A 25,000-nucleotide genomic window follows, 5' to 3' on the forward strand; every position below is an offset into this window, starting at 1 on the left:
ACTCTGTGAATTGTCCTGTGGAACGGAAAAATAGACAATGGAGAAGCTGACTGAAGAAGGAAGCACAAAGAGCATTTCTATGCAAACATGAAGCATTAAGTTAGATGGATGTCATAAATTCAGGACCAATTTGTTTATTATCTTGTATGTTGTTTTATGTTTGTGTACCTTTGCTGTTCATTTAAATAAACAGTAAATAATATTATATGACATAACAGTAAATATACTGTATGACTTTGATTGAAAGTATGTCATAATAAAATAAACTGAATATTTGACGCCCAGTTTAGAGAAAACGGGAAACAAAGACACATTTAGCAGGAGGTTGACAAGCTCCTCCCAGTGGGCGGAGCTTCCCAGCTGCAGTCAACTGTCAGTCTCAATCAGGGTCCACTCACCCTCATCTCCTCGATAACCGCTGAACGACAGCTGATCTGCAGGGATACTGCTGCTGGGTGAGTACACACACAGTACACACTATAGATACACTGTACAAACATAGTACACACTAAACACACACTACACACTATACTCACACAGTACACACACTATACACATAGTAGACACACTATACACATACTATACACACAGTACACACTATACACAATATACACATGCTATACACACTATACTCACACAGTATACTATACACATACTATATACATACAGTACACACTATACACACTATACACACTATACACACACTATGCACACATAGAACACACTATACACATAGAACACACTATACTCACAATATACACATGCTATACACACACACACAGAACACTATACTATACACACACAGTACACACTATACACACACTATACACACAGTACACACATAGTATACACTATACACACACAGTACACACTATACACACACTATACACACACAGTACACACATAGTATACACTATACACACACACAGTACAGAATATACACACTATACACAGTACACACATTATACACACAGTAACTAAAATTGTGTTTGTGTCTCTGCGCATCTCGTCGGACGTGCAGCTGATTGGAGGTGAAAATGAAGCGCTCCCTGCTCTTCTGTTTGATCCTTGGCTCTTCTCTCTTCGCTTTGGGTTCGTCTGATTCACCAAACTGTCTTATAAACTCAATGACTTTATTTAGACTTGATATTATTCTTGTACATACCTCCTACTGTTATTTATCTGATGTTTCTATCACCTACTTCTCTGTCCTGCTGGAAAGCACCATAACATCTTTATACTGTAAACTTTATATTTATACTGTAAACTTTATATTAATAACATTAACCTATTATTATCCTGTAAACTTCATATTTATACTGTAAACTTAGTTATACTTTAAACTTTATATTTATACTGTAAACTTAGTTATACTTTAAACTTTATATTTATACTGTAAACTTAGTTATACTTTAAACTTTATATTTATACTGTAAACTTAGTTATACTTTAAACTTTATATTTATATTGTAAACATAGTTATACTTTAAACTTTATATATATACGGTACACTTTATATTAATAACTAACCTATTGTTATCCTGTAAACTTTATATTTATACTGTAAACTTATAGTTATACTGTAAACTTTATATTTATATTGTAAACATAGTAACACTTTAAACTTTATATTTATATTGTAAACATAGTTATACTTTAAACTTTATATTTATATTGTAAACATAGTTATACTTTAAACTTTATATATATACTGTAAACTTTATATTAATAACTTTAACCTATTGTTATCCTGTAGACTTTATATTTATATTTATACTGTAAACTTATAGTTATACTTTAAACTTTATATTTATATTGTAAACGTAGTTACACTTTAAACTTTATATATAGACTGTAAACTTTATATTAATAACTTTAACCTATTGTTATCCTGTAAACGTTATATTTATACTGTAAACTTATAGTTATACTTTAAACTTTATATTTATACTGTAAACATAGTTATACTTTAAACTTTATATATATACTGTAAGCTTTATATTAATAACTTTAACCTATTGTTATCCTGTAAACTTTATATTTATACTGCCAACTTATAGTTATACTGTAAACTTTATATTTATACTGTAAACTTTGTTATACTGTAAACTTATATTTATACTGTAAACTTTATATTAATAACTTTAACCTATTGTTATCCTGTAAACTTTATATTTATACTGTAAACTTTATATTTATACTGTAAACTTTAGATTTATACTGTAAACTGATATTTATACTGTAAACTTATATTCAGACTGTAAATTTATATTTATACTGTAAAATTATATTATACTGTAGATTTTATACACTGTAAACTTTATACTGTATTTTTTTATTTATACTGTAGACTTTATATTGTACCATAAACTTATCGATACTGTAAACTTTATATTTATACTGTAAACTTACATTCATACATACTGTAAACGTTATATTTATAATGTAAACTTATAGTTATATTGTAGTCTTTTTATTTAAACTAAATAAATGCTAAGAGTTTACAGCTAACGGCTAATTGCTCACAACTAACAGCTGATACCTCACAGCTAACGGCTAATTGCTCACAACTAACGGTTGATACCTCACAGCTAACGGCTAACATATCACAGCTAACGGCTGATGGGTTACAGCTAACAGTTTACAGCTGACGGTTAACACCATACAGCTAATACAAACGTCTTTAAGTGAGAAAAAATGAAATAACTAATGAATTCAACAACTTTTCTAAGCTGCTAGCCCTACTCTCTTATGTAGCAATGTTAGCATATGTCTGAGACATCTGTGTTTTTCAGCATCAGCCATCCGCTGTTACAGCTGCAAAGATTACACCGCCAGCTGTTCCAAACAACGAGACTGTAGCTATGACGATGCCTGTCTCACACTCAACGAGAGAGGTACACTTGTCCGACATCATACCTGAACACCTTCATACCTGAACACCATTGTACCTGACTGATAAGATAAGTTAAGATGATGTTTCTGTTGTGTAGGAGGGATGACTTATCGCCAGTGTCTAAAGTACTCAGACTGTGAATACAGCAGACTTGGACAGATGTTCCCCCAGGTAAAGCCAGATAGCACACGCACGCACGCGCACGCACGCACACATTAACTTTTTTTTTTAAATCTTTCCCAGGTTTCTAGTTTCACCTTCAAGTGCTGCAACTCAGACCTGTGTAACTCCGCCCCCTCCTCTACGGCGAGCTCTGTCATTGGTCTATTGGTCTCAGTGGCAGTCTTGTGGTGGTGCGTTCACTGACAATTGGTACGTCCACTGATCCGTGGCGCTAACATACATTAAATAGATCAGTAAAGCTCCTCGTCAGAAGCTGATTGGTTAATACTCTGTCTGATCTCACGCTTTATGAAATTCTGAATATTTACTCTCACTTATTGATCCTCTGAGACGTGTTATTGATGAGATAATGATTAAAAGATTTTCAAAAGTTTAAAATTTAAATTGACTAATTTTAAAGAATAATTAATAAAATACATTACTTGTATTATTTCATCTTGAATTAATTCTACAAAATTTTGACAACTACTGCATCTTAAAGAGCCCTTTGAGAATAAAGTGTTCCAAAATGCTTCCTGTATTAACAACTGTAAACATTTTTCTGTTGTTGTTTGTAAACATTAAAAAATAAAAGTGACAAAGTACAAACAGATCTTTTCTCATTTCTTTTTTGTCATCATTAAAAAATGAAGGTTCTGGGGTTGCCGGTGGCGCAGCGGCAGTGCGCGCGACCCCACGTATTGAGGCTCAGTCCTCGCGCGCGGGCGGCCCGGGCTCGCGTCCGGCCTGTGGCCCATCTCCCGCGTGCCTCTCCCCACTCCCTCTCCCCCTTTCCGACTCTATCCACTGTCCTCCCTCTATCAATAAAGGCAAAAAGGCCGAAAACAAAAACTTAAAAAAAAAAAAAAGAAAAAAAATGAAGGTTCATATTTGTAAACAGGAAAGACATTTATTCTTCCCAACAGGAAGTGTTTTCTCTGGTCAGCATCAGCTGACAGGTCATGTGACTCAGTGAGGACCCATCCACACCTCTATAGACAGGTGTAGTTTTGAGTCCTAAAACCAGAAAGTGAGTTAGCATTTTAGCGCCGTGGTTCTAACCTCTAAAAGTCAATGGGGATTTTGAATGTGTTTGTGTTTAGACGCCTGAAATAAGGTCTGTGGTTAACACAAGCTGAAGAGATGTTGATGTTTTGTTAGACGAGAAAAACTACGTTAGCTATGACCCCACTTGTGACTTTTAAAGTTTTTACGCAACTTTAAACGGCGGTTGCTAACGAGTAGCTAACTGAAACTACAGTGGTTGTCATGGAGACATCAAACGTCATCACGCCGGGAACTCTCTCCCTAATCCTCCTTACAGCTCTAGTCATGTTTTTCAGTGTTCTTGCAAATATTAGGTTAATAAACAACTTATTAAGCTAACGTTTAGCTAGCTTGTCAAATCCACTGATTAGATCGATGAAGCATAACGGTCGTGACGTCATTATAAACCGACCGCGGTGTAGTTAGCTTGTAGCATAACGTTAGCTTTTTACTTCTCTGGGCTGCATTAACTCTTCAAACTTCATATAAATGTTGTTCATCTGTAAAGATTATCCCGCTGAACAAAACAGCTACGTATCAGAAACGTGTGTTTGACACAGAGCTTATTTTCTGCAATGATCCAAAATCCAATGCTAAAATCCCATAGGCAAATTTTTGTAGGAACCACCGGCACCATTTTTTCGGGTTGGCCTACAAAAATACGTCATTACTATGCCAGTCTATGAGGTCAGGTGACTCAGTGAGGACCCGTCAACACCTTTATGAGGTCAGATCGCTGCTGAACTGATACCCAGATGACGTAACCGTCTCAGAGGAGTCTAGTCATGCCTTGCTGATATACAGTGTATATCAGTGTATTATAAATGATCTTTTTACATTATTTATGTAATCTTTTTACAGTGTATTTGATATCATCTTTTTACATGATTTGTAAATCATCTTTTACAGTGTTTTATATACAATTTTTTATTGTGTACATGTGTTTGTAATTGGATACTTTCCAGGAAACACCTACAGTTTGTAAAAACTCAGCCCTTTCGGGTTTGTGACATCACTCTGTAAAGTCGCTAACTACAGGGAAAGACACGTGGAGTTTCAAAGTAAAAGCTCAGGTTTAAATTAAGAAAATCGCACCATAAAAAACATTTTCAGGTCTTATTTACATTTGAGATTAAATGAATTAATAATGAATTATCCAAATAAATAATAAATAATGAACTCTGATGATTCTGTTTATTCATCAGTAAAATGTCAACAGCATTTTACTGGGTAATGTGATGCATCATAAATATCACTTCATATCCTGTTTTAAATAAAAAAAATAATTTGACATATTTTACATTATTTTATCATGAAGTTTCTAAAACTTTATTTTTCATGTCTGTTCTGTTTCCATATTTCTGACCTTTTTTTTTTTATTGTTGATTCATTTAGTGTTAAGACTTTTACCTTGAAATGAGTGGCGTCTTTTATTGTGAAATCAGGCACCGGAAGCTTAGTGTGTTGCGTTGCGACGCGAGGGAAGTTGCAGGTTGGTCGCGAGAAGCTGAAAAGATATGATCAACATTTAGAGGATAAACGCTACTGCTGACGTCATCATGCCTCTTAAGGTAAGTGCAGGTGTGACGTCACCTGCTGCCGCCGTTTCTCCCCCGTGGACCGAACCGGGCGGAACCTCATAGAGAAAACATGCGATTTAAAGAGCTCTAAAGAGACAGACGCAAACGTCAATAAAATGCATTTGTATTGGAGAGAAAGCTCAAAGAACAACAAGTAAAAAGGGACAAAAAGCTTCAGTTTAACGCTGCAAACATTCCGAGAAAAACAGAGAAAATATGTAAAGAGGTCTGGTATGAAGGTGGTTAACATGTTTTTAACAAATATTTATTACAACACATCGTTTATCATACAAGTGAAGGCATATGTCGGTTGGGTTAAATTTAGAGAATGCGTTATTATTATTTAATTAATTTACACTCGCTAGTTATTGCACAAAGAAAACAGCATCCGGTTTGAGCGTGACACCTCCACAATAAAAGACTGATGGAAACGTTATTAACATACAATTAAGATAAATCCATCCTTCAAATCATGTGGAAATTAAGTGTTTCTGCTGCAAATATTTAAATAAAAGAAACATCTTCAGAGGTTCCAGAAGATTCATTCTTACACATTTATATCTGAGCTTTAAAAAGAGAAAATAAGAGAAATGAATCCTGTGGTTTAAATATGAAAACTAGTGTTCAGTTTAAAGGTTGGTAAAATCACAACGTGAATGTTTTAAATCATTAAAGTGCAGCTGTTGAGTATGCACAAACAGGAAGTCAGGTTCATGAGTTGGTGTCAGTTTGTAGTTTTAATGATAAGCAGAACTTTCCACTCAAACACACATAGTTTACTCCACCTGTGAGGACCGTCCAGTCCATGACCTGAACCCTAAACAGGGAATGCAGTCGTCTACATTTTCATGATGGAACAAAAACAGAAACTTTCACGAGGATAATTTTCCGTGTTTCAGGCTCAAGTTCTCTACGACTTCGAAGCCGAACCCGGAAACAACGAGCTGTCTATCCAACTGGGAGAGATGGTCATCGTGCTCGACCAGGTATAGGTCAACACCATTTTTACTCTTGACTTTACTTGTGTCATATTCAGTATACAACACACAGACTTGAGCAGGTAGTGTGTGTGTGTGTGTCTGTGTCTGTGTCTGTGTGTGTGTGCAGGCTGTGGGAGGAGGCTGGATTGAAGTCCAGGACTCCAGTGGCAGAACAGGCCTGGTACCTGAGGGATACTTACAGGTGAGCCGGTTACCAGAACACGGAAGCACACACAATACAAACACACATTAACCATAAACACACTACAGTTCATTGCTGTGTTAATTGTTGGTCTTTAAGTTGCTGGTATTGTTATGTTACAGTTCACTGGTGATGGTGGTGAATCTTGGTCAGGGGGCGGGGCTTTAGTCAGTAAAACAACAGCAGGATGGGATGGTCGGGCGTTAAACACGCAAGGTATTTTGTCATTTCATCAATTTCATCGTTTGTTTTAAGATTAACTTTTACAATCAGAACATTGTTTTTTGTCTTCAACAGAGGTCGAGGACGATGATAGCGAATGGGATGATGATTGGGATGATCAATCAATGGGTGGTTACCATGCCAACAATAAGGTGGAGGAGGGTGTAGCTTCAGGACTGAGCACGAGCAGCTCCGCTGTAAAGATCTCCTTAAACAAGTAAAAGCAGCCACCCTGTAGATTTACAACAAGATCCCAACATGTCTTTATAGATCACAGTAGATCCCATCATGTCTTTGTGGATCAAAGTAGATCCCATCATCTTTGTAGATCACAGTAGATCCCATCATGTCTTTGTAGATCACAGTAGAACCCATCATGTCTTTAGAGATCACAGTAGATCCCATCATGTCTTTGTAGATCACAGTAGAACCCATCATGTCTTTAGAGATCACAGTAGATCCCATCATGTCTTTATAGATCACAGTAGATCCCATCATGTCTTTGTAGATCACAGTAGATCCCATCATGTCTTTAGAGATCACAGTAGATCCCATCATGTCTTTGTGGATCACAGTAGATCCCATCATGTCTTTATAGATCACAGTAGATCCCATCATGTCTTTAGAGATCACAGTAGATCCCATCATGTCTTTGTGGATCAAAGTAGATCCCATCATCTTTGTAGATCACAGTAGATCCCATCATGTCTTTGTAGATCACAGTAGATCCCATCATGTCTTTGTAGATCACAGTAGATCCCATCATGTCTTTGTAGATCACAGTAGATCCCATCATGTCTTTATAGATCACAGTAGATCCCATTGTCTCTGTAGATCACAGTAGATCCCATCACGTCTTTGTGGATCACAGTAGATCCCATCATGTCTTTAGAGATCACAGTAGATCCCATCATGTCTTTGTGGATCAAAGTAGATCCCATCATCTTTGTAGATCACAGTAGATCCCATCATGTCTTTGTAGATCCCATCATGTTTTTATAGATCACAGTAGATCCCATCATGTCTTTGTAGAACACAGATCCCATCATGTCTTGTTCGATCACAGTAGATCTGTGTAGTTTTGTTGCTTGGTCTGAGAAGATCCCACAGATCTGGGTCATCCTGTGTATTAGCAGGTTTCCGTTCTCCAAAGGTCCGAGTCCAGAGGTCTTCTTGTTAGCTAAACCTCCTGCTAACTGCAGAGATAGATTCCCTGTCTACGTGAGTAATCAGCTTCAATCATCATCACATCACTTTGTTGTTGGTCATTTGTTGAGCTGCGATTGGCTCCTGTTCACTGGCCAATCAGATTGGAGATGTGGGTCCAGTGTGGCTGTACCCTTCTGTTCCTTTGGACTGTTTGATCGCTGATCCCAAGAAAGAATCCAAACTGTACGGTCTGAAGAGCTTCATTGAGTACCAGATTACCCCCAATGTAAGAAAACACCCCACTATATACAAAATGATAGAAATACACATGCAAAGTATTTAGTCAGCCAGCGATTGTGCAAGTTCTCCCACTTAAAATGATGACAGAGGTCTGTATTTTTCATCATAGGCACAGTTCAACTGTGAGAGACAGAATGTGGAATACTTATTTTCCACCATAATTAACAAATAAATTCTTAAAAAATCCTACAAAGTGATTTCCTGGATTTTTTTTCCACATTCTGTCTCTCAAAGTTGAAGTGTACCTATGATGAAAAATACAGACCTCTGTCATCATTTTAAGTGGGAGAACTTGCCCTAATGTATGTATGTAGGTATAATACAGTAGCACACAAAAGCAAACCCAGCTGACCCACATCCTTTGTGCAGACGACTTCCAGACCTGTCAATCACCGCTATAAGCATTTTGATTGGCTGTATGAACGTCTGCTGGAAAAGTTTGGCTCGGCTCTGCCTATCCCTCCTCTGCCCGACAAACAGGTCACAGGTGAGCTGTCACCATGACAACCACAATTGCACACCCTGAGCTGCATGTCTGAGAGGTCACCTGTGCTTGCTTTTAGGCCGCTTTGACGATGGCTTCATCAGGATGAGGATGGAGCAGCTGCAGGCCTGGATGACTCGGATGTGTCGTCACCCAGTGGTCTCTCAGAGCGATGTCTTTCAGCTCTTCCTCACCTATGGAGACGAGAAGGCAGGTCAAGCCCCGCTCCCTTCTTTAGAGGGTTGGAATCTGCGTACTGACTGGGTGAAGTGTTTCAATGTTTCAGGAGTGGAAGTCGGGAAAACGGAAGGCGGAGAGAGACGAGATGGTGGGACCACTGATCTTCAGTCTTGTTGAACCTGAAGCCATTGAGCTTGATGTTGCTGAGGTGTAAGTTAATCAATCCCATAATACATCAGTTAGTCGTCCAATCAGTCAGTCAACCAATCAGCTGATCAGTTAGTCAGATGATCAGTCAGGTAATCAGTCTCAATATGGCAAAATGCAGCAAGTTTGTCCAGAACGCTGTTTCTTGAGCAGCCCTGAGTTTTGTCTGTCAGATGTCAACAGGCCTAATTTTCAGGAAAATACGTATTTATGTTGTAACCTTTATCTGGTTAGCTAAGTGGATCTTTTAAAAAGTTGTCATCAAACGAAGAATATTGAACCATGTTGTTGCATAAAACCGAACCATCAACACATCCTGAAGGTTAACAAGCTGAGAGGCTCGATGAGTCATCATCTGTTTACTGACACTGGGAAAAGTCACTTAATATGATGATAGATGTTCCAGCAGCTCTATGTGTGTGTGTGTGTGTGTGTGTGTGTGTGTGTGTGTGTTTGTGTGTGTGTAGTGAGAAGATGTGTGAACACTACAGCCGGTTCACAAGGTCGATGGAAGATGGAGTCAGAGAGCTGCTGAATGTTGGACACACACACTGGAAACGCTGCACTGGACGTATGATTACATCTTTAACTCACACCTGTCCACACCTGTTCACCTATTCACCTATACCTGTGTACTTAGTGTGTATCTGTGTGTCTGTGTGCGTCTGTGTTTAGCCCTGCCTAAAGAGTATGAGCGGATTGGTCGAGCCTTCAGGAACCTGTCGACTGTTTTCACCAGCAGCAGGTATCCAGGTGAGGAGACGAGGCAAGGAGGGAGGAAGCAAAGTTGGGTGGGTGAGAAGGAGGAAGATCGGAGAAATTATTTTAGGTTTTCTGAAGGTCCCTGAACGCATCATCAAACTTTCATAATATGAATATTGTGTCGTCATGGTATGGCGTAGGGGAGGAGACTCTGACGAACGCTCTGACGGCGGCAGGTCAAACATACGAGGAGATCGCAGAGATCGTGGCTCAGCAGGTAAACACCCCGAGCTTACGAGTTTTTATTCAACGTGTGATGATTCAGGGTTTTCAAACACTTTAAAAACATCTTAAATATTTGTCTTTTTTATTTTGTCTGACCTCTCTGACCTCTGACCTCTGACCTGTTCAGCCTCAGAAGGACCTTCACTTCCTGATGGAGACAAACAGCGAGTACAGAGGCATGCTGGGAAATTTCCCAGAAATCATGGCTGTACACAAGGTACTGCAATAACAAAAAAAAACACACACACACACTAACACTACATACACACACACACACTAACACTACATACACTAACAGACGTGTGTGTGTGTTCCAGGCTGCAGTGGAGAAGGTGAGAGAATCCGATCGTTTAGTTTCTGCAGGAAAAATCAACAACAGCGAAAGAAAATTCATGAACCAACGACTAAGCAGCATGAGCTACACACTGCAGGGTAACTACACACTACTACACACGACTACACACTGCTACACACTGCAGGGTAACTACACACTACTACACACTGCTACACACTACTACACACGACTACACACTGCTACACACTGCAGGGTAACTACACTACTACACACTGCTACACACTGCAGGGTAACTACACACTACTACACACTACTACACACTGCTACACACTGCTACATACTGCAGGGTAACTACACACTGCTACACACTACTACACACTGCTACACACTACTACACACTACTACACACTGCTACACACTACTACACACTGCTACACACTACTACACACTGCTACACACTGCTACACACTACTACACACTGCTACACACTACTACACACTGCTACACACTACTACACACTACTACACACTGCTACACACTGCTACACACTGCTACACACTGCAGGGTAACTACACACTACTACACACTGCTACACACTACTACACACTACTACACACTGCTACACACTACTACACACTGCTACACACTACTACACACTGCTACACACTACTACACACTACTACACACTACTACACACTGCAGGGTAACTACACACTACTACACACTGCTACACACTGCTACACACTACTACACACTGCTACACACTGCTACACACTACTACACACTGCTACACACTACTACACACTACTACACACTGCTACACACTACTACACACTGCTACACACTACTACACACTACTACACACTACTACACACTGCAGGGTAACTACACACTACTACACACTGCTACACACTGCTACACACTACTACACACTGCTACACACTACTACACACTACTACACACTGCTACACACTACTACACACTACTACACACTGCTACACACTACTACACACTGCTACACACTACTACACACTACTACACACTGCTACACACTGCTACACACTGCTACACACTACTACACACTACTACACACTGCTACACACTACTACACACTACTACACACTGCTACACACTGCTACACACTGCTACACACTGCTACACACTGCTACACACTACTACACACTGCTACACACTGCTACACACTGCTACACACTACTACACACTACTACACACTGCTACACACTGCTACACACTGCTACACACTGCAGGGTAACTACACACTACTACACACTGCTACACACTACTACACACTACTACACACTGCTACACACTACTACACACTGCTACACACTACTACACACTGCTACACACTGCTACACACTGCAGGGTAACTACACACTACTACACACTGCTACACACTACTACACACTACTACACACTGCTACACACTACTACACACTGCTACACACTACTACACACTGCTACACACTACTACACACTACTACACACTACTACACACTGCAGGGTAACTACACACTACTACACACTGCTACACACTGCAGGGTAACTACACACTACTACACACTGCTACACACTACTACACACTACTACACACTACTACACACTGCTACACACGGCTACACACTACACACTGCTACACACTGCTACACACTACACACTGCTACACACTGCTACACACTGCTACACACTGCTACACACTACACACTGCTACACACTACACACTGCTACACACTGCTACACACTGCTACACACTGCTACACACTGCTACACACTGTTCATTGTTTTAAACTTGACTCCTTTTATTGTCTACAGCTGAGATGAACCATTTCCATAGCAACCGTATTTATGACTACAACAGAGTGATGCAGTGCTACCTGCAGGAACAGGTGACCTTCTACCAGCAGGTGAGGGGGGGGAGGGGGGAGGGGGGGTGAAACATGTTGTGTGATTTAAGGTTACTTATTGCCTCTCTGCTTTGTGATTGGTCAGATCGCTGATAAACTGAGAGCAGCTCTGAGCCAGTTCGCCACACTGTGAGGAGCACGTGACCACTGATGACATCACTGATGACATCACTGATGACATCACAGCCACACTGTGATGGGTTTAGTGTTGCTTCTTCCTGATGTTTCTGATTAATAATTTTAAATTGTAAACTTTGAATTCTTCTTTTTTTGAAACATTTCTCTTGAAGTTAATCTTATTTAAATAAATGTAATTAGAATAAAGTTTCATGTCTTTTGATGATTCTCATTATTTTGTTCTTTTCAGATTAACAAAGAACTTGTTTTTACATTTATTTTTTTAAGTTTGTGGAACTGCAGTTTAGTTGTGAATAAAGTTCAGATATTTTAAAGGAGTATTTCATGGTGTCCGGTTATCCTAGTAATTGTGTAATTTAGTCATTTGTGTGTGTGTGAGATGGTTGTGTGTGTGTGTGTGTGTGTGTGTGTGTGTGTGTGTGTGTGTGTGTGATGGTTGTGTGTGTGTGTGTTGCTGTTGTCATGAGGATGCGTTCATGTGATCAGCTGATTCAGTTTACACTCGGTCAGATGTTTGTTCAGTCTGAACTCGACACTCGGTGAGTCTTCATCTTTTTTCTAACCTTCGTCCTGTTTCTCATCTTGATGTTATTAAGACAGTTAGTGAAGGGTTAATGAGGGTCATTAGTTAGAACTTTATTAAGTCAACATGTGATTTAAAACTTCATGAAGTTAAACTCCATCAGAGTAATGTGATTACAGTCTGAAGAGCTCGTCTGTGAAGCTGATCAACATGATATCGATGAGTTGTTTTTCTGCTGCTGAAAAAACTACAAAGATTTCACAATAAAAGAAATCGGTCTGAATTCAGAGTACATTTAGTTTTTTTAGAATCATGTGCTTTTATTGTGAAGGTTTGAGGTCATAATATAGAAGTTTTAGTTTTAAGTTAAATACAAATGTGAGAGAGAAAAGGCAAGACTTCACCAGGGTGTGGCAACGGACCGACAACTCTGCCAGCAACCAGCAACAGTCATAACTAACTCACAGAAATGTTGCTGAACTCTCGTCAACAATGAATTTCTATTTAGAATCCGAGTTTAAATGTGAAGGTTTTAAAATTAGACTTTAAACAAAATGAAAACTGACAGTGTGTGAAGGGAACTGGAGCAGGTGTAACCCTCACCTGTAGGGGGAGTACCTCTGATCATGATTTTAATTCATGTTTTTTATATTAAAGTGAAAACTGAGAAACTCCAACAACAGAAGCCAAGGGAAGTCTCAAACTCCCCAAACAGTGCCCCCTGGTGGACACACGGTATATAACCCTAACCCACAATGGAAAAATACATATTTTTTGTATACATTTCAGCGGAATGGAGCGTAAACTGGATCTAACTCGTCTGACGGATGAAGAGGCCAAACACGTGTGGGAGGTGATTCAACGAGATTTTAACCTCCGCAAGAAAGAAGAGGAGCGACTCGGGTAAGCACTCATTTATGTAGTTTACACTAAAGGACCAATCAGAGAGCTGCTCTCTTCCTGTGTGATCATGAAGGAAACATGCTGTGTTGAAGCTTCTCTGACAACAAAGCAGCAGCCAGTATGTCCTCCTTCTAACTTTAGATTCTGCTCCTGAATGCTCTGGATCTGATTGGACCAGAGAAGGTAGGCGGGGCTTTGAAGGCCGTTTTGGACGCCCCTGGGTTTGCCAGATATGAGAGCAGTTATCAGGTGAACAGGTGCTGCAGCGATGGAAGCGGGCAGTGGAACTGCTTCAGATAGAAGTGATTGTACCCGAGCTAAAAAGCCTCTGCATGTTTCTAATAAGCTCCAGCAGCAGAAAGCTGCTCAAACTAGGATCAATGTTGGAGATGCTTTTGAAACATGGAGAGAGGTTAGAACGCAGAAAGCTTTACAGACCCATGCAGAGCTGGCTAAATACTGAAGCTACAGTGTCCACCACATGCAGAGCTGGCTAAACACTGAAGCTACAGTGTCCACCACATGCTGAACTGGCTAAACACTGAAGCTACAGTGTCCACCACATGCAGAGCTGGCTAAATACTGAAGCTACAGTGTCCACCACATGCAGAGCTGGCTAAACACTGAAGCTACAGTGTCCACCACATGCAGAGCTGGCTAAACACTGAAGCTACAGTGTCCACCACATGCTGAACTGGCTAAACACTGAAGCTACAGTGTCCACCACATGCAGAGCTGGCTAAACACTGAAGCTACAGTGTCCACCACATGCAGAGCTGGCTAAACACTGAAGCTACAGTGTCCACCACATGCAGAGCTGGCTAAACACTGAAGCTACAGTGTCCACCACATGCAGAGCTGGCTAAACACTGAAGCTACAGTGTCCACCACATGCAGAGCTGGCTAAACACTGAAGCTACAGTGTCCACCACATGCTGAGCTCTGTGAGAGGAGGGGGGAGACAGCTCTCTGTGAGGATTAGAGTTTAGACTGCAGTACACATTTTACACACTAGGGGGCAGAGTTACAGACTGCTCCTTTTATATAAAAATGTTTGTATGACTCATTAATGTGAACATCAGGAATGTGAGCGTGAAATACTCGCTTTTTGTGCACTCGATCACGACCCAGTCACACGGTGAAGTCAGCAGCAGAAAACATGAAGCTCACAAAGAGGCTCTGTGTTCCCTTTATACACTCAAAATCCCATCAGCCCCATGGGCAGAGGACACGCTGCACAGACTGTGCTCACTTTCCTGTGAGAAAATCTCTACTGATAAACAAAACAATCATCATCAGTGTAAAACAGTCAACCATTCCATAAATGCAGTTTCTTCTCTTTAACACAAAACATTTCAGCCGTGTGTGTGTGTGTGTGTGTGTGTGTGTGTGTGTGTGTGTGTGTGCAGCGAGCTGAAGACTCGTATCGAAAAGGAGGACTCAAAGCGTGAGCTGCTCGGGGCTCAGACTCCACTCTCAGAGTCTCACTGTATCCGCTGCCTGCAGCCCTTCAAGTTCCTGCTGAACAGCAAACGTCAGTGTTTGGACTGTCACATGTTCACCTGTAAATCCTGCTGCCGCTACAACAAGAAGGAGCACGGCTGGGTGTGTGACAACTGCCGCATGACCAGGTGAGACAGAGGACTGAAAGTTTATTGTTTACACTAATGTTCACTCATTAGCTTCCAAGCCAGATCAGAAACAGTGCAATAGCTAAACTTTACCTGTGCAGGTAAATTGTCAGGCTCAGGTGTGCTGTGTTCACCTGCAGGGTGCTAAAGATCGGCACAGTGGGCTGGTACCATGACAACATCAGGAACCGCTTCAAACGCTTTGGCAGTGCCAAGGTGATGAGGTCACTATACAAGAGGCTGAACGGAGACAGTGAGTCACCTGTGTGTCTCGTTTCTGTAAAAACTTCACGTCCAGGTTCTGTTTTAAGCTGCTACATGCAAAGATGATTTCCTGTGATTCTTCTTCAGGTGGGCGAGATGACGACACTCAGAGCATGCCGGATGTTCGCAACTGTTAGTCACTTCAGTCACTCATCTTACAATAAACACAGAGTCTGAAGCTTTTACTTTGAAATACCTCAAAATAGAATATTCTTTTTTATGTGTCATTATTAACACTGTAAATATTTTATTTGTATTTGTAGACATGAACAACGTCACAGAGGATGAGCATGTAGAGGACGAGGCTCAACGCTACAAAGTGGTAATGTGGAAAAAAAAAAAAAAAAGTCCTGATCACAAATCCGACCTGAACTTTTCAACTTTACTTCCTGTTTCCTGTCAGATGAGGAAGAATAAACGTCTGCTGTCAGTTCATCCTCTCGACTTTGACCCTGAAGATTACTTTCCTTACTCACGTAGACAATCTGTACAGGTAAACAACAAGCACACAACACCTGAAGTAAACAACACCTGAAGTAAACAACACCTGAAGTACAAAACACCTGAAGTACAAAACACCTGAAGTAAACAACACCTGAAGTAAACAACACCTGAAGTAAACAACACCTGAAGTACACAACACCTGAAGTAAACAACACCTGAAGTAAACAACACCTGAAGTAAACAACACCTGAAGTACACAACACCTGAAGTAAACAACACCTGAAGTAAACAACACCTGAAGTACAAAACACCTGAAGTACACAACACCTGAAGTAAACAACACCTGAAGTACACAACACCTGAAGTACACAACACCTGAAGTAAACAACACCTGAAGTAAACAACACCTGAAGTAAACAACACCTGAAGTACAAAACACCTGAAGTAAACAACACCTGAAGTAAACAACACCTGAAGTACAAAACACCTGAAGTACACAACACCTGAAGTAAACAACACCTGAAGTACACAACACCTGAAGTACACAACACCTGAAGTAAACAACACCTGAAGTAAACAACACCTGAAGTAAACAACACCTGAAGTACACAACACCTGAAGTAAACAACACCTGAAGTACACAACACCTGAAGTACACAACACCTGAAGTAAACAACACCTGAAGTACACAACACCTGAAGTACAAAACACCTGAAGTAAACAACACCTGAAGTGAACAACACCTGAAGTACAAAACACCTGAAGTAAACAACACCTGAAGTGAACAACACCTGAAGTACAAAACACCTGAAGTACACAACACCTGAAGTAAACAACACCTGAAGTGAACAACACCTGAAGTAAACAACACCTGAAGTACACAACACCTGAAGTACACAACACCTGACGTACACAACACCTGAAGTAAACAACACCTGAAGTACACAACACCTGAAGTACACAACACCTGACGTACACAACACCTGAAGTACACAACACAGGAAGTAAACAACACCTGAAGTACACAACACCTGACGTACACAACACAGGAAGTAAACAACACCTGAAGTACACAACATCTGAAGTACACAACACCTGAAGTAAACAACACCTGAAGTACACAACATCTGAAGTACACAACACCTGAAGTACACAACACCTGAAGTACACAACACCTGACGTACACAACACCTGAAGTAAACAACACCTGAAGTAAACAACACCTGAAGTACACAACACCTGATGTACACAACACAGGAAGTACACAACACCTGATGTACACAACACAGGAAGTACACAACACCTGAAGTAAACAACACCTGAAGTAAACAACACCTGAAGTAAACAACACCTGAAGTAAACAACACCTGAAGTACACAACACCTGATGTACACAACACAGGAAGTACACAACACCTGATGTACACAACACAGGAAGTACACAACACCTGAAGTAAACAACACCTGAAGTAAACAACACCTGAAGTAAACAACACCTGAAGTACACAACACCTGATGTACACAACACAGGAAGTACACAACACCTGATGTACACAACACAGGAAGTACACAACACCTGAAGTAAACAACACCTGAAGTAAACAACACCTGAAGTACACAACACCTGAAGTACACAACACCTGACGTACACAACACCTGAAGTAAACAACACCTGAAGTACACAACACCTGAAGTACACAACACCTGACGTACACAACACCTGAAGTACACAACACAGGAAGTAAACAACACCTGAAGTACACAACATCTGAAGTACACAACACCTGAAGTAAACAACACCTGAAGTACACAACACCTGACGTACACAACACCTGAAGTAAACAACACCTGAAGTACACAACACCTGAAGTAAACAACACCTGAAGTAAACAACACCTGAAGTACACAACACCTGATGTACACAACACAGGAAGTACACAACACCTGATGTACACAACACAGGAAGTAAACAACACCTGAAATACACAACACCTGAAGTAAACAACACCTGAAATACACAACACCTGAAGTAAACAACACCTGAAATACACAACACAGGAAGTACACAACACCTGAAGTAAACAACACCTGAAGTAAACAACACCTGAAGTAAACAACACCTGAAATACACAACACCTCAAGTCTTGACAATAAACATATTATTTAATGTGTTTGAACAGCAGATGCAGGACGACCGCGGGTACAGGAACGACATGGACGACTCATATTACCATCGAGTCAACCGCAGACAGAGTCTGGATAAATACAACATGAGATCTGGTACACAATCAGACACACACATAAACAGGCACAGACACACAGGTAAACACAGGTACACACACACAAACTAACTGCATTCAGTATAATCATTATTTAGGTAAAGTCTTAAATCATCTTGAACCAGCTGCATAGAATAGCAATGTTCATGTTGCTCCACCTGGTGGTTATGAGAGGAACTAAACCATCAGTTCATTCTTTAAAATGATGTGTGTGTACCTGTGTAAATACCTGTACCTGTGTGTACCTGGACTGCATGTGTGAACCTGTTTGTACCTGTGTTGTAGAGGATGTTGGGGACAGCAGGATGGTACGGACTCGCTCTCTCTCTAAGATCAGCTCCTCGGTTGCTCGGCAACAGTACGTTGACACCTCAGATGAGGACGATTACCCTCGACAGCTCCCTCTGTACCAGCAGCCCGCCCACCGGCGCCGGAACAGCAGAGCGTCATCGCAGGAGAACCTTGGACAGGCTCAGCCTGTAAGAGAACAGAACTCCAAATAAACAACTTTATTCATCTGCTCTAATTGTTTACTGTTGCTTATGTTTGAATGTTGTTTCTTTTGTTTTTTTGTTTTCTCGGCAGATGAACGAGCTGAACAAACGAATGTTCGCCATCGAGAGTCTACTGAGCCGTCTGGAGGAGAAGATGACACCTGCAGATGAGGTGAGACACACAGGTTCTACTGGTACCTGCCAGGACCCATTCAGGTTCTGGTTCCAGTTCAGAAAGCTTGAGTATGAGCTCTGAAAACATTGTGTGTTTGTTGTTTACCTCTGTAAACATGTTTGTTGTTGTCTTCTGTAAACATGTTTGTTGTCTTTGTAAACATGTTCGTTGTTGTCTTCTGTAAACATATTTGTTTTTTTCTTCTGTAAACATGTTTGTTGTGGTCTTCTGTAAACATGTTTGTTGTCTTTGTAAACATGTTTGTTGTTGTCTTCTGTAAACATGTTTGTTGTTGTCTTCTGTAAACATGTTTGTTGTCTTTGTAAACATGTTTGTTGTTGTCTTCTGTAAACATATTTGTTGTGGTCTTCTGTAAACATGTTTGTTGTTGTCTTCTGTAAACATGTTTGTTGTCTTTGTAAACATGTTTGTTGTGGTCTTCTGTAAACATGTTTGTTGTCTTTGTAAACATATTTGTTGTGGTCTTCTGTAAACATATTTGTTGTTGTCTTCTGTAAACATGTTTGTTGTCTTTGTAAACATGTTTGTTGTTGTCTTCTGTAAACATATTTGTTGTGGTCTTCTGTAAACATGTTTGTTGTTGTCTTCTGTAAACATGTTTGTTGTCTTTGTAAACATGTTTGTTGTGGTCTTCTGTAAACATGTTTGTTATGGTCTTCTGTAAACATGTTTGTTGTTGTCTTCTGTAAACATGTTTGTTGTCTTTGTAAACATGTTTGTTGTTGTCTTCTGTAAACATGTTTGTTGTCTTTGTAAACATATTTGTTTTTTTCTTCTGTAAACATGTTTGTTGTCTTTGTAAACATGTTTGTTGTCTTTGTAAACATGTTTGTTGTTGCCTTCTGTAAACATGTTTGTTGTCTTTGTAAACATGTTTGTTGTTGTCTTCTGTAAACATATTTGTTTTTTTCTTCTGTAAACATGTTTGTTGTGGTCTTCTGTAAACATGTTTGTTGTTGTCTTTGTAAACATGTTTGTTGTCTTTGTAAACATATTTGTTTTTTTTCTTCTGTAAACATGTTTGTTGTCTTTGTAAACATGTTTGTTGTTGTCTTCTGTAAACATGTTTGTTGTCTTTGTAAACATGTTTGTTGAGGTCTTCTGTAAACATGTTTGTTGTGGTCTTCTGTAAACATGTTTGTTGTGGTCTTCTGTAAACATGTTTGTTGTTGTCTTCTGTAAACATGTTTGTTGTGCAGACATTGGCTCCGTCGGCTCACACCGAGGAGGAAAAGCTGAGGAGGAAGCTGAGCGAGCTGGCAGGGAACCTGAGCGATAAAGGGGGGCTGTCGTCGGACGACGAGGCCAACAGAAAGTCCTCCTCTCTGGGCAAAGGTCGGGTCGGAGTTAAGGGGTACCTGGGAGTCTCTATGAAGGACAAAGAACTGAGCTCATCCAGCGACGAGGCGCCCACCGAGGCTCAGAAGGTAGGACCACAAAACATCTACATCAAACACTGAAAAACCTCATGTCTACGTTTAAGTGCTTTCATTCAGAAAAAAAACTGTTAGGTGAATGCTGTTAGTATGACTGACCGGTGTTTACAAAAGCACAGGTGAGCCAGGAACAAGAAACAGGCAGGTAGAGAGGCAGGAAGTCAGGTCCTTAACAAAGAAACTCCAATTTAAAACTCACACAGACTGTGGTGCATTCAGGTCCAGACAGACTGTGGTGCATTCAGGTCCAGACAGACTGTGGTGCATTCACTGACACCCTGTGGGGTGTTCTGCCGCTAACACCTGTCCTCCACGTGGTTTTTCAGAGATCAACGGCCGCCGCCCTCTGTGACCTCACCACCGAGGTCCTGAGGACCATAAACGCCACAGAGAATGCCATGGTGGAGTTCGGCCACTCAGATCCCCCACACAGACCCTCGTTAGCCAGCTCTGATGTAAAGCAGGCAGATGATGCATTCAGGGAACTTGAGGAAAATGTAAGCTTCAAACAGGAAGTAACCGTCACGTTCTCACTCCCAACAAGTCAGTCAGAGGCCTGAAACTTCAAAATAAGAGTCTGAAAGTTATCCTTAGGTTTTAAAATGAAGTCAGGTGGGCGGCTGGGGACACCGTGGTTTGAACAATGTTTTTGTTCGTTTGTCAGCCGGCTTTATTTTGAAATTCTGACCAAATGTTTGTGATTTTGTTGTTGTTGCTTAAAACAGGAAGTGAAATATGCGACTTTGTCACAGCCGTTTGTTTTTATATATTTATTTATTTGTTTTGCAAGCCTGCTTACTTCCTGCTTTCTAACAGGAACATGAAATGTTCTTGTCGTTCAGGTTTACAAAAATATAAATAAATAATGTTGGCAAACATCTCCAAAACCTTACTCTCACACAAACACACCCACACACACTCTCACACACACACACACACACACACACACACACACACACCAGGAACTTCTTTAATTTTAGTTATGAGACATTTAGTGCTCTGACAAAGTGTCAGAATTGACACGTTGGGATGTGAAAAGTGACGCTGTTCACCTTTGAGCACTCAGCATTCAGTCATGTTTTTGTGTTTATTATTTAGTTTTTGGTTTATGTTGTGTTTCGTATTTACTCGTGTCTCCACAACTACTCAGAACTATTTAGTTTGCAGTGCAGACTTTTCAGTTGAGAGTGCAGACGTTCAGTAGTCTGAACCCTCGTGGTCGTTCAGCGGTCTGAACCCTCGTGGTCGTTCAGCGGTCTGAACCCTCGTGGTCGTTCAGTAGTCTGAACCCTCGTGGTCGTTCAGTAGTCTGAACCCTCGTGGTCGTTCAGTAGTCTGAACCCTCGTGGTCGTTCAGTGGTCTGAACCCTCGTGGTCGTTCAGCGGTCTGAACCCTCGTGGTCGTTCAGCGGTTTGAACCCTCGTGGTCGTTCAGCGGTCTGAACCCTCGTGGTCGTTCAGTGGTCATTGTCTGAACGTTTCAGTATGGATCCTAACTTCCTGGTTTTGTGCAGGATGGTTCAGATTCTTTCAGGAAATGAATTATATTCAAACTCCCACAATTATGTGCGAAATTAAATGTAAAACGTCACTTTAAGTTTCCCTCCAAATCAAAACAAACATGGATTTATGTCATCTCAGTTTAATCTAAGTCCCAGTCGCAGCATTATTATCAAACCTTTTCCCTCTATTCAAACAACGAGTTCACATTTCTGTCTGCATCTTTATTTATTTCTTTGTTTGTATATTCTGTATATGTCTTTTCTGTGTGTGTTTATTATCTCATCTGTCTTTTACATTGTGATTGAATGTAAATTACTTTTCTGGAATGAAAATAAACAAAAACAAAAAAAACAAAAACAGAGTAAGGCGGCCGAGTCGGGTAACGCAAACACTTCCGCAATGAATGAATGAAGCAGGAACAGATGCTGCTGTGTAGTAATACACAAAAACATGACCTAATGCTGGGTGGAACCCTTGTCAACCTTAAACACTGTGTGTGTCTGTGTTACCTGTGCAGGTGTTGCATGTGTTTAACAGGTGTGTGTGTGTGTGTTACCTGTGCAGGTGTACATTGCGGCAGGTCAATCATTCGAGATCGAGTCAAAGTTGCGGCGGTTGGAGCAGAGTGCCAAGAATCGTTTTGGAGGGGCGACCGACTCAGAGCTGTCAGAGCTGGAGGACGTGGTGGCACTGACCGCCGCCAGGGTCCAGAGTGCAGAGAGTGAGGTGGGCGGAGTAAAACAGCTGGGTGACATAATAACAAAATGTGATAATGTGACAGTTCAGGACATGATGGCATGTGTTCTGTGCAGGTGTCTGACATCGAAAGTAAGATTGCTGCTTTGAATGCTGTCGGTTCGAAGAAAAAAGTGAGAATCAGATTTTCTTTTTAATTTAACCCGATGACATCGTCTGATGACATCGTCTGATGACATCACCTTGAGGTTGTTTTTTTGTCATACGTGTCTCAGTTGGAACTCTGTTTCTTCAACCCCATCAGGTTTCAGGATCTCACCAGAAGAAAAAGTCTTCCCAGCCAGCATCCAGTAAGAATCATATTCTTGTCTTTATTTATTGATTTGGATTCTTGAATGATCAACACAAACTCATCGTCTTTTTCAACTTTTTGTGTCGACAGAATCAAGTAACGGAGCTGCGTGGAAATCCAACATGTTCTGAAAACAACAAACACACATGTTCATTCTTTGTTCTGAAGTCTAACAAACTCTGTTTCAAGTCTTTGCACTGAAAAAAATAACACGTTTAAACATATTTTCTGTTAAACTCAGAAACAAACTAAAACCAATGTCACAAAGAATTATTTACATTTATAAACAATCTATTCCCACTAACTACAAACAAACATACATGTACAGGAAGTCACGGAAAAACAGGAAATAAACACTTTAACATATTTACGGTACAAGTGTGTTTCTGTTTGGACCAATCAAACACTGATAGATGATGAGAACCAATCAAACACTGATAGATGAGGAGAACCAATCAAACACTGATAGATGATGAGAACCAATCAAACACAGATAGATGATGAGAACCAATCAAACACTGATAGATGAGGAGAACCAATCAAACACTGATAGATGAGGAGAACCAATCAAACACTGATAGATGAGGAGAACCAATCAAACACTGATAGATGATGAGAACCAATCAAACACTGATAGATGATGAGAACCAATCAAACACTGATAGATGAGGAGAACCAATCAAACACTGATAGATGATGACAACCAATCAAACAATGATAGATGAGGAGAACCAATCAAACACTGATAGATGATGAGAACCAATCAAACACTGATAGATGAGGAGAACCAATCAAACACTGATAGATGATGACAACCAATCAAACAATGATAGATGAGGAGAACCAATCAAACACTGATAGATGAGGAGAACCAATCAAACACTGATAGATGATGAGAACCAATCAAACACTGATAGATGATGAGAACCAATCAAACACTGATAGATGATGAGAACCAATCAAACACTGATAGATGATGATGTGGGGTTTCTCTGAACTTTGTGTTAGAAAGTTAGGATTAATATTTCTGCTTTTATTTTGAAACATGTCATAGGAAGTTGTAGTCCTTTGTATCCAATAAACTACAAACTGACAAATGCAAACAGGACCTTCAAAGTAAAAGCATATGTTTGTTTAAAATTCTAATAAACATGTAACAACAAACTGCTGACTTTTTATTGATAACTTACTTTTATTTTGAAGCTTTGTATTAAACTATGTAGAATGTGGTTGCTATACATCATTGGAAACATAAACTCATATTTCATGCAATTTCGAAAACCAGAGAAATGTGTAATTTTATAAATGTAACGGTCCGTGTCTCGTGTGCATCCAATAATGAGCTGGCATGACAGACAGGATGTTGATCGTTGTCGTGGAAACACCGGATGTTGCGTCATCAGCTCATCAGCTTCTCATGTAATAATAGTGATGATACATTAATGAGCGTTCAGATGTTTATGGGTTAGTTAGAACTCAATAAGGCAAATTGCCAATTACAGTTTGGGATTTTGGGGATGGCCAAT

At 40.2% G+C, this 25,000-nt stretch overlaps 4 protein-coding genes across 7 annotated transcripts in view; 3 read left to right on the top strand and 1 right to left on the bottom strand.

The window, feature by feature from the left end:
• The window catches only part of dytn (dystrotelin), a 26,544-nt gene extending 7,351 nt beyond the window's left edge, over nt 1-19,193 (bottom strand). For 2 of the 3 annotated variants that reach the window (XM_079336603.1, XM_079336604.1), the window contains exon 1: nt 1-249. This exon is cut by the window's left edge. The gene's annotated coding sequence lies outside the window, so the exon portion shown is untranslated. Of the gene's footprint in view, nt 250-19,071 lie in introns of those variants that run through there. The other variant, XM_079336605.1, reaches the window with a different exon arrangement.
• On the top strand, nt 361-3,671 carry cd59a (CD59 molecule (CD59 blood group) a). Its single transcript, XM_079336610.1, has 5 exons — nt 361-455; nt 1,022-1,092; nt 2,796-2,897; nt 2,994-3,067; nt 3,140-3,671. Exons 2-5 carry the CDS (start codon nt 1,038-1,040, stop codon nt 3,260-3,262), a joined length of 354 nt encoding a protein of 117 aa, XP_079192736.1. The 5' UTR covers nt 361-455; nt 1,022-1,037; the 3' UTR covers nt 3,263-3,671.
• On the top strand, nt 5,531-12,963 carry LOC306818881 (sorting nexin-9-like). 2 transcript variants are annotated; one of them, XM_079336609.1, is made up of 17 exons: nt 5,531-5,676; nt 6,585-6,671; nt 6,793-6,867; nt 6,990-7,083; nt 7,165-7,306; nt 8,226-8,310; nt 8,399-8,524; nt 8,908-9,025; nt 9,102-9,232; nt 9,309-9,412; nt 9,877-9,980; nt 10,085-10,162; nt 10,312-10,388; nt 10,524-10,613; nt 10,714-10,828; nt 12,525-12,616; nt 12,702-12,963. In XM_079336609.1, the coding sequence occupies exons 1-17, from the start codon at nt 5,665-5,667 to the stop codon at nt 12,747-12,749; spliced, it is 1,578 nt and encodes a 525-aa protein (XP_079192735.1). In that variant the 5' UTR covers nt 5,531-5,664; the 3' UTR covers nt 12,750-12,963. The 2 variants fall into 2 exon arrangements, with proteins under 2 accessions (XP_079192735.1, XP_079192734.1); XM_079336608.1 differs by having other exon boundaries at nt 5,532-5,676; nt 8,223-8,310.
• mlpha (melanophilin a) lies at nt 14,055-23,789 on the top strand. The gene is made up of 15 exons (XM_079336607.1): nt 14,055-14,180; nt 15,590-15,811; nt 15,952-16,064; nt 16,163-16,207; nt 16,339-16,397; nt 16,479-16,568; nt 18,699-18,798; nt 19,083-19,276; nt 19,383-19,463; nt 20,687-20,914; nt 21,250-21,420; nt 22,991-23,152; nt 23,239-23,295; nt 23,427-23,472; nt 23,565-23,789. Exons 1-15 carry the CDS (start codon nt 14,071-14,073, stop codon nt 23,603-23,605), a joined length of 1,719 nt encoding a protein of 572 aa, XP_079192733.1. The 5' UTR covers nt 14,055-14,070; the 3' UTR covers nt 23,606-23,789.
• Nucleotides 23,790-25,000: the final 1,211 nt, after the last annotated feature.

Source organism: Symphodus melops (assembly GCF_947650265.1).
Source record: "Symphodus melops genome assembly, chromosome: 23".
NCBI lineage: Eukaryota > Metazoa > Chordata > Actinopteri > Labriformes > Labridae > Symphodus > Symphodus melops.

Excerpts from the sequence above, each read along its gene's own strand:
- cd59a (XM_079336610.1), top strand. The coding sequence starts at position 1,038 with ATGAAGCGCTCCCTGCTCTTCTGTTTGATCCTTGGCTCTTCTCTCTTC. Across the intron at positions 1,093-2,795 it reads CTCTTCTCTCTTCGCTTTGG|CATCAGCCATCCGCTGTTAC; the intron begins GTTCGTCTGATT and ends TGTGTTTTTCAG. Across the intron at positions 2,898-2,993 it reads TCTCACACTCAACGAGAGAG|GAGGGATGACTTATCGCCAG; the intron begins GTACACTTGTCC and ends TCTGTTGTGTAG.
- LOC306818881 (XM_079336608.1), top strand. Across the intron at positions 6,868-6,989 it reads TACCTGAGGGATACTTACAG|TTCACTGGTGATGGTGGTGA; the intron begins GTGAGCCGGTTA and ends GTTATGTTACAG. Across the intron at positions 9,413-9,876 it reads GAGCTTGATGTTGCTGAGGT|TGAGAAGATGTGTGAACACT; the intron begins GTAAGTTAATCA and ends GTGTGTGTGTAG.
- mlpha (XM_079336607.1), top strand. The coding sequence starts at position 14,071 with ATGGAGCGTAAACTGGATCTAACTCGTCTGACGGATGAAGAGGCCAAA. Across the intron at positions 16,398-16,478 it reads AGGCTCAACGCTACAAAGTG|ATGAGGAAGAATAAACGTCT; the intron begins GTAATGTGGAAA and ends GTTTCCTGTCAG. Across the intron at positions 19,464-20,686 it reads AGATGACACCTGCAGATGAG|ACATTGGCTCCGTCGGCTCA; the intron begins GTGAGACACACA and ends TTTGTTGTGCAG.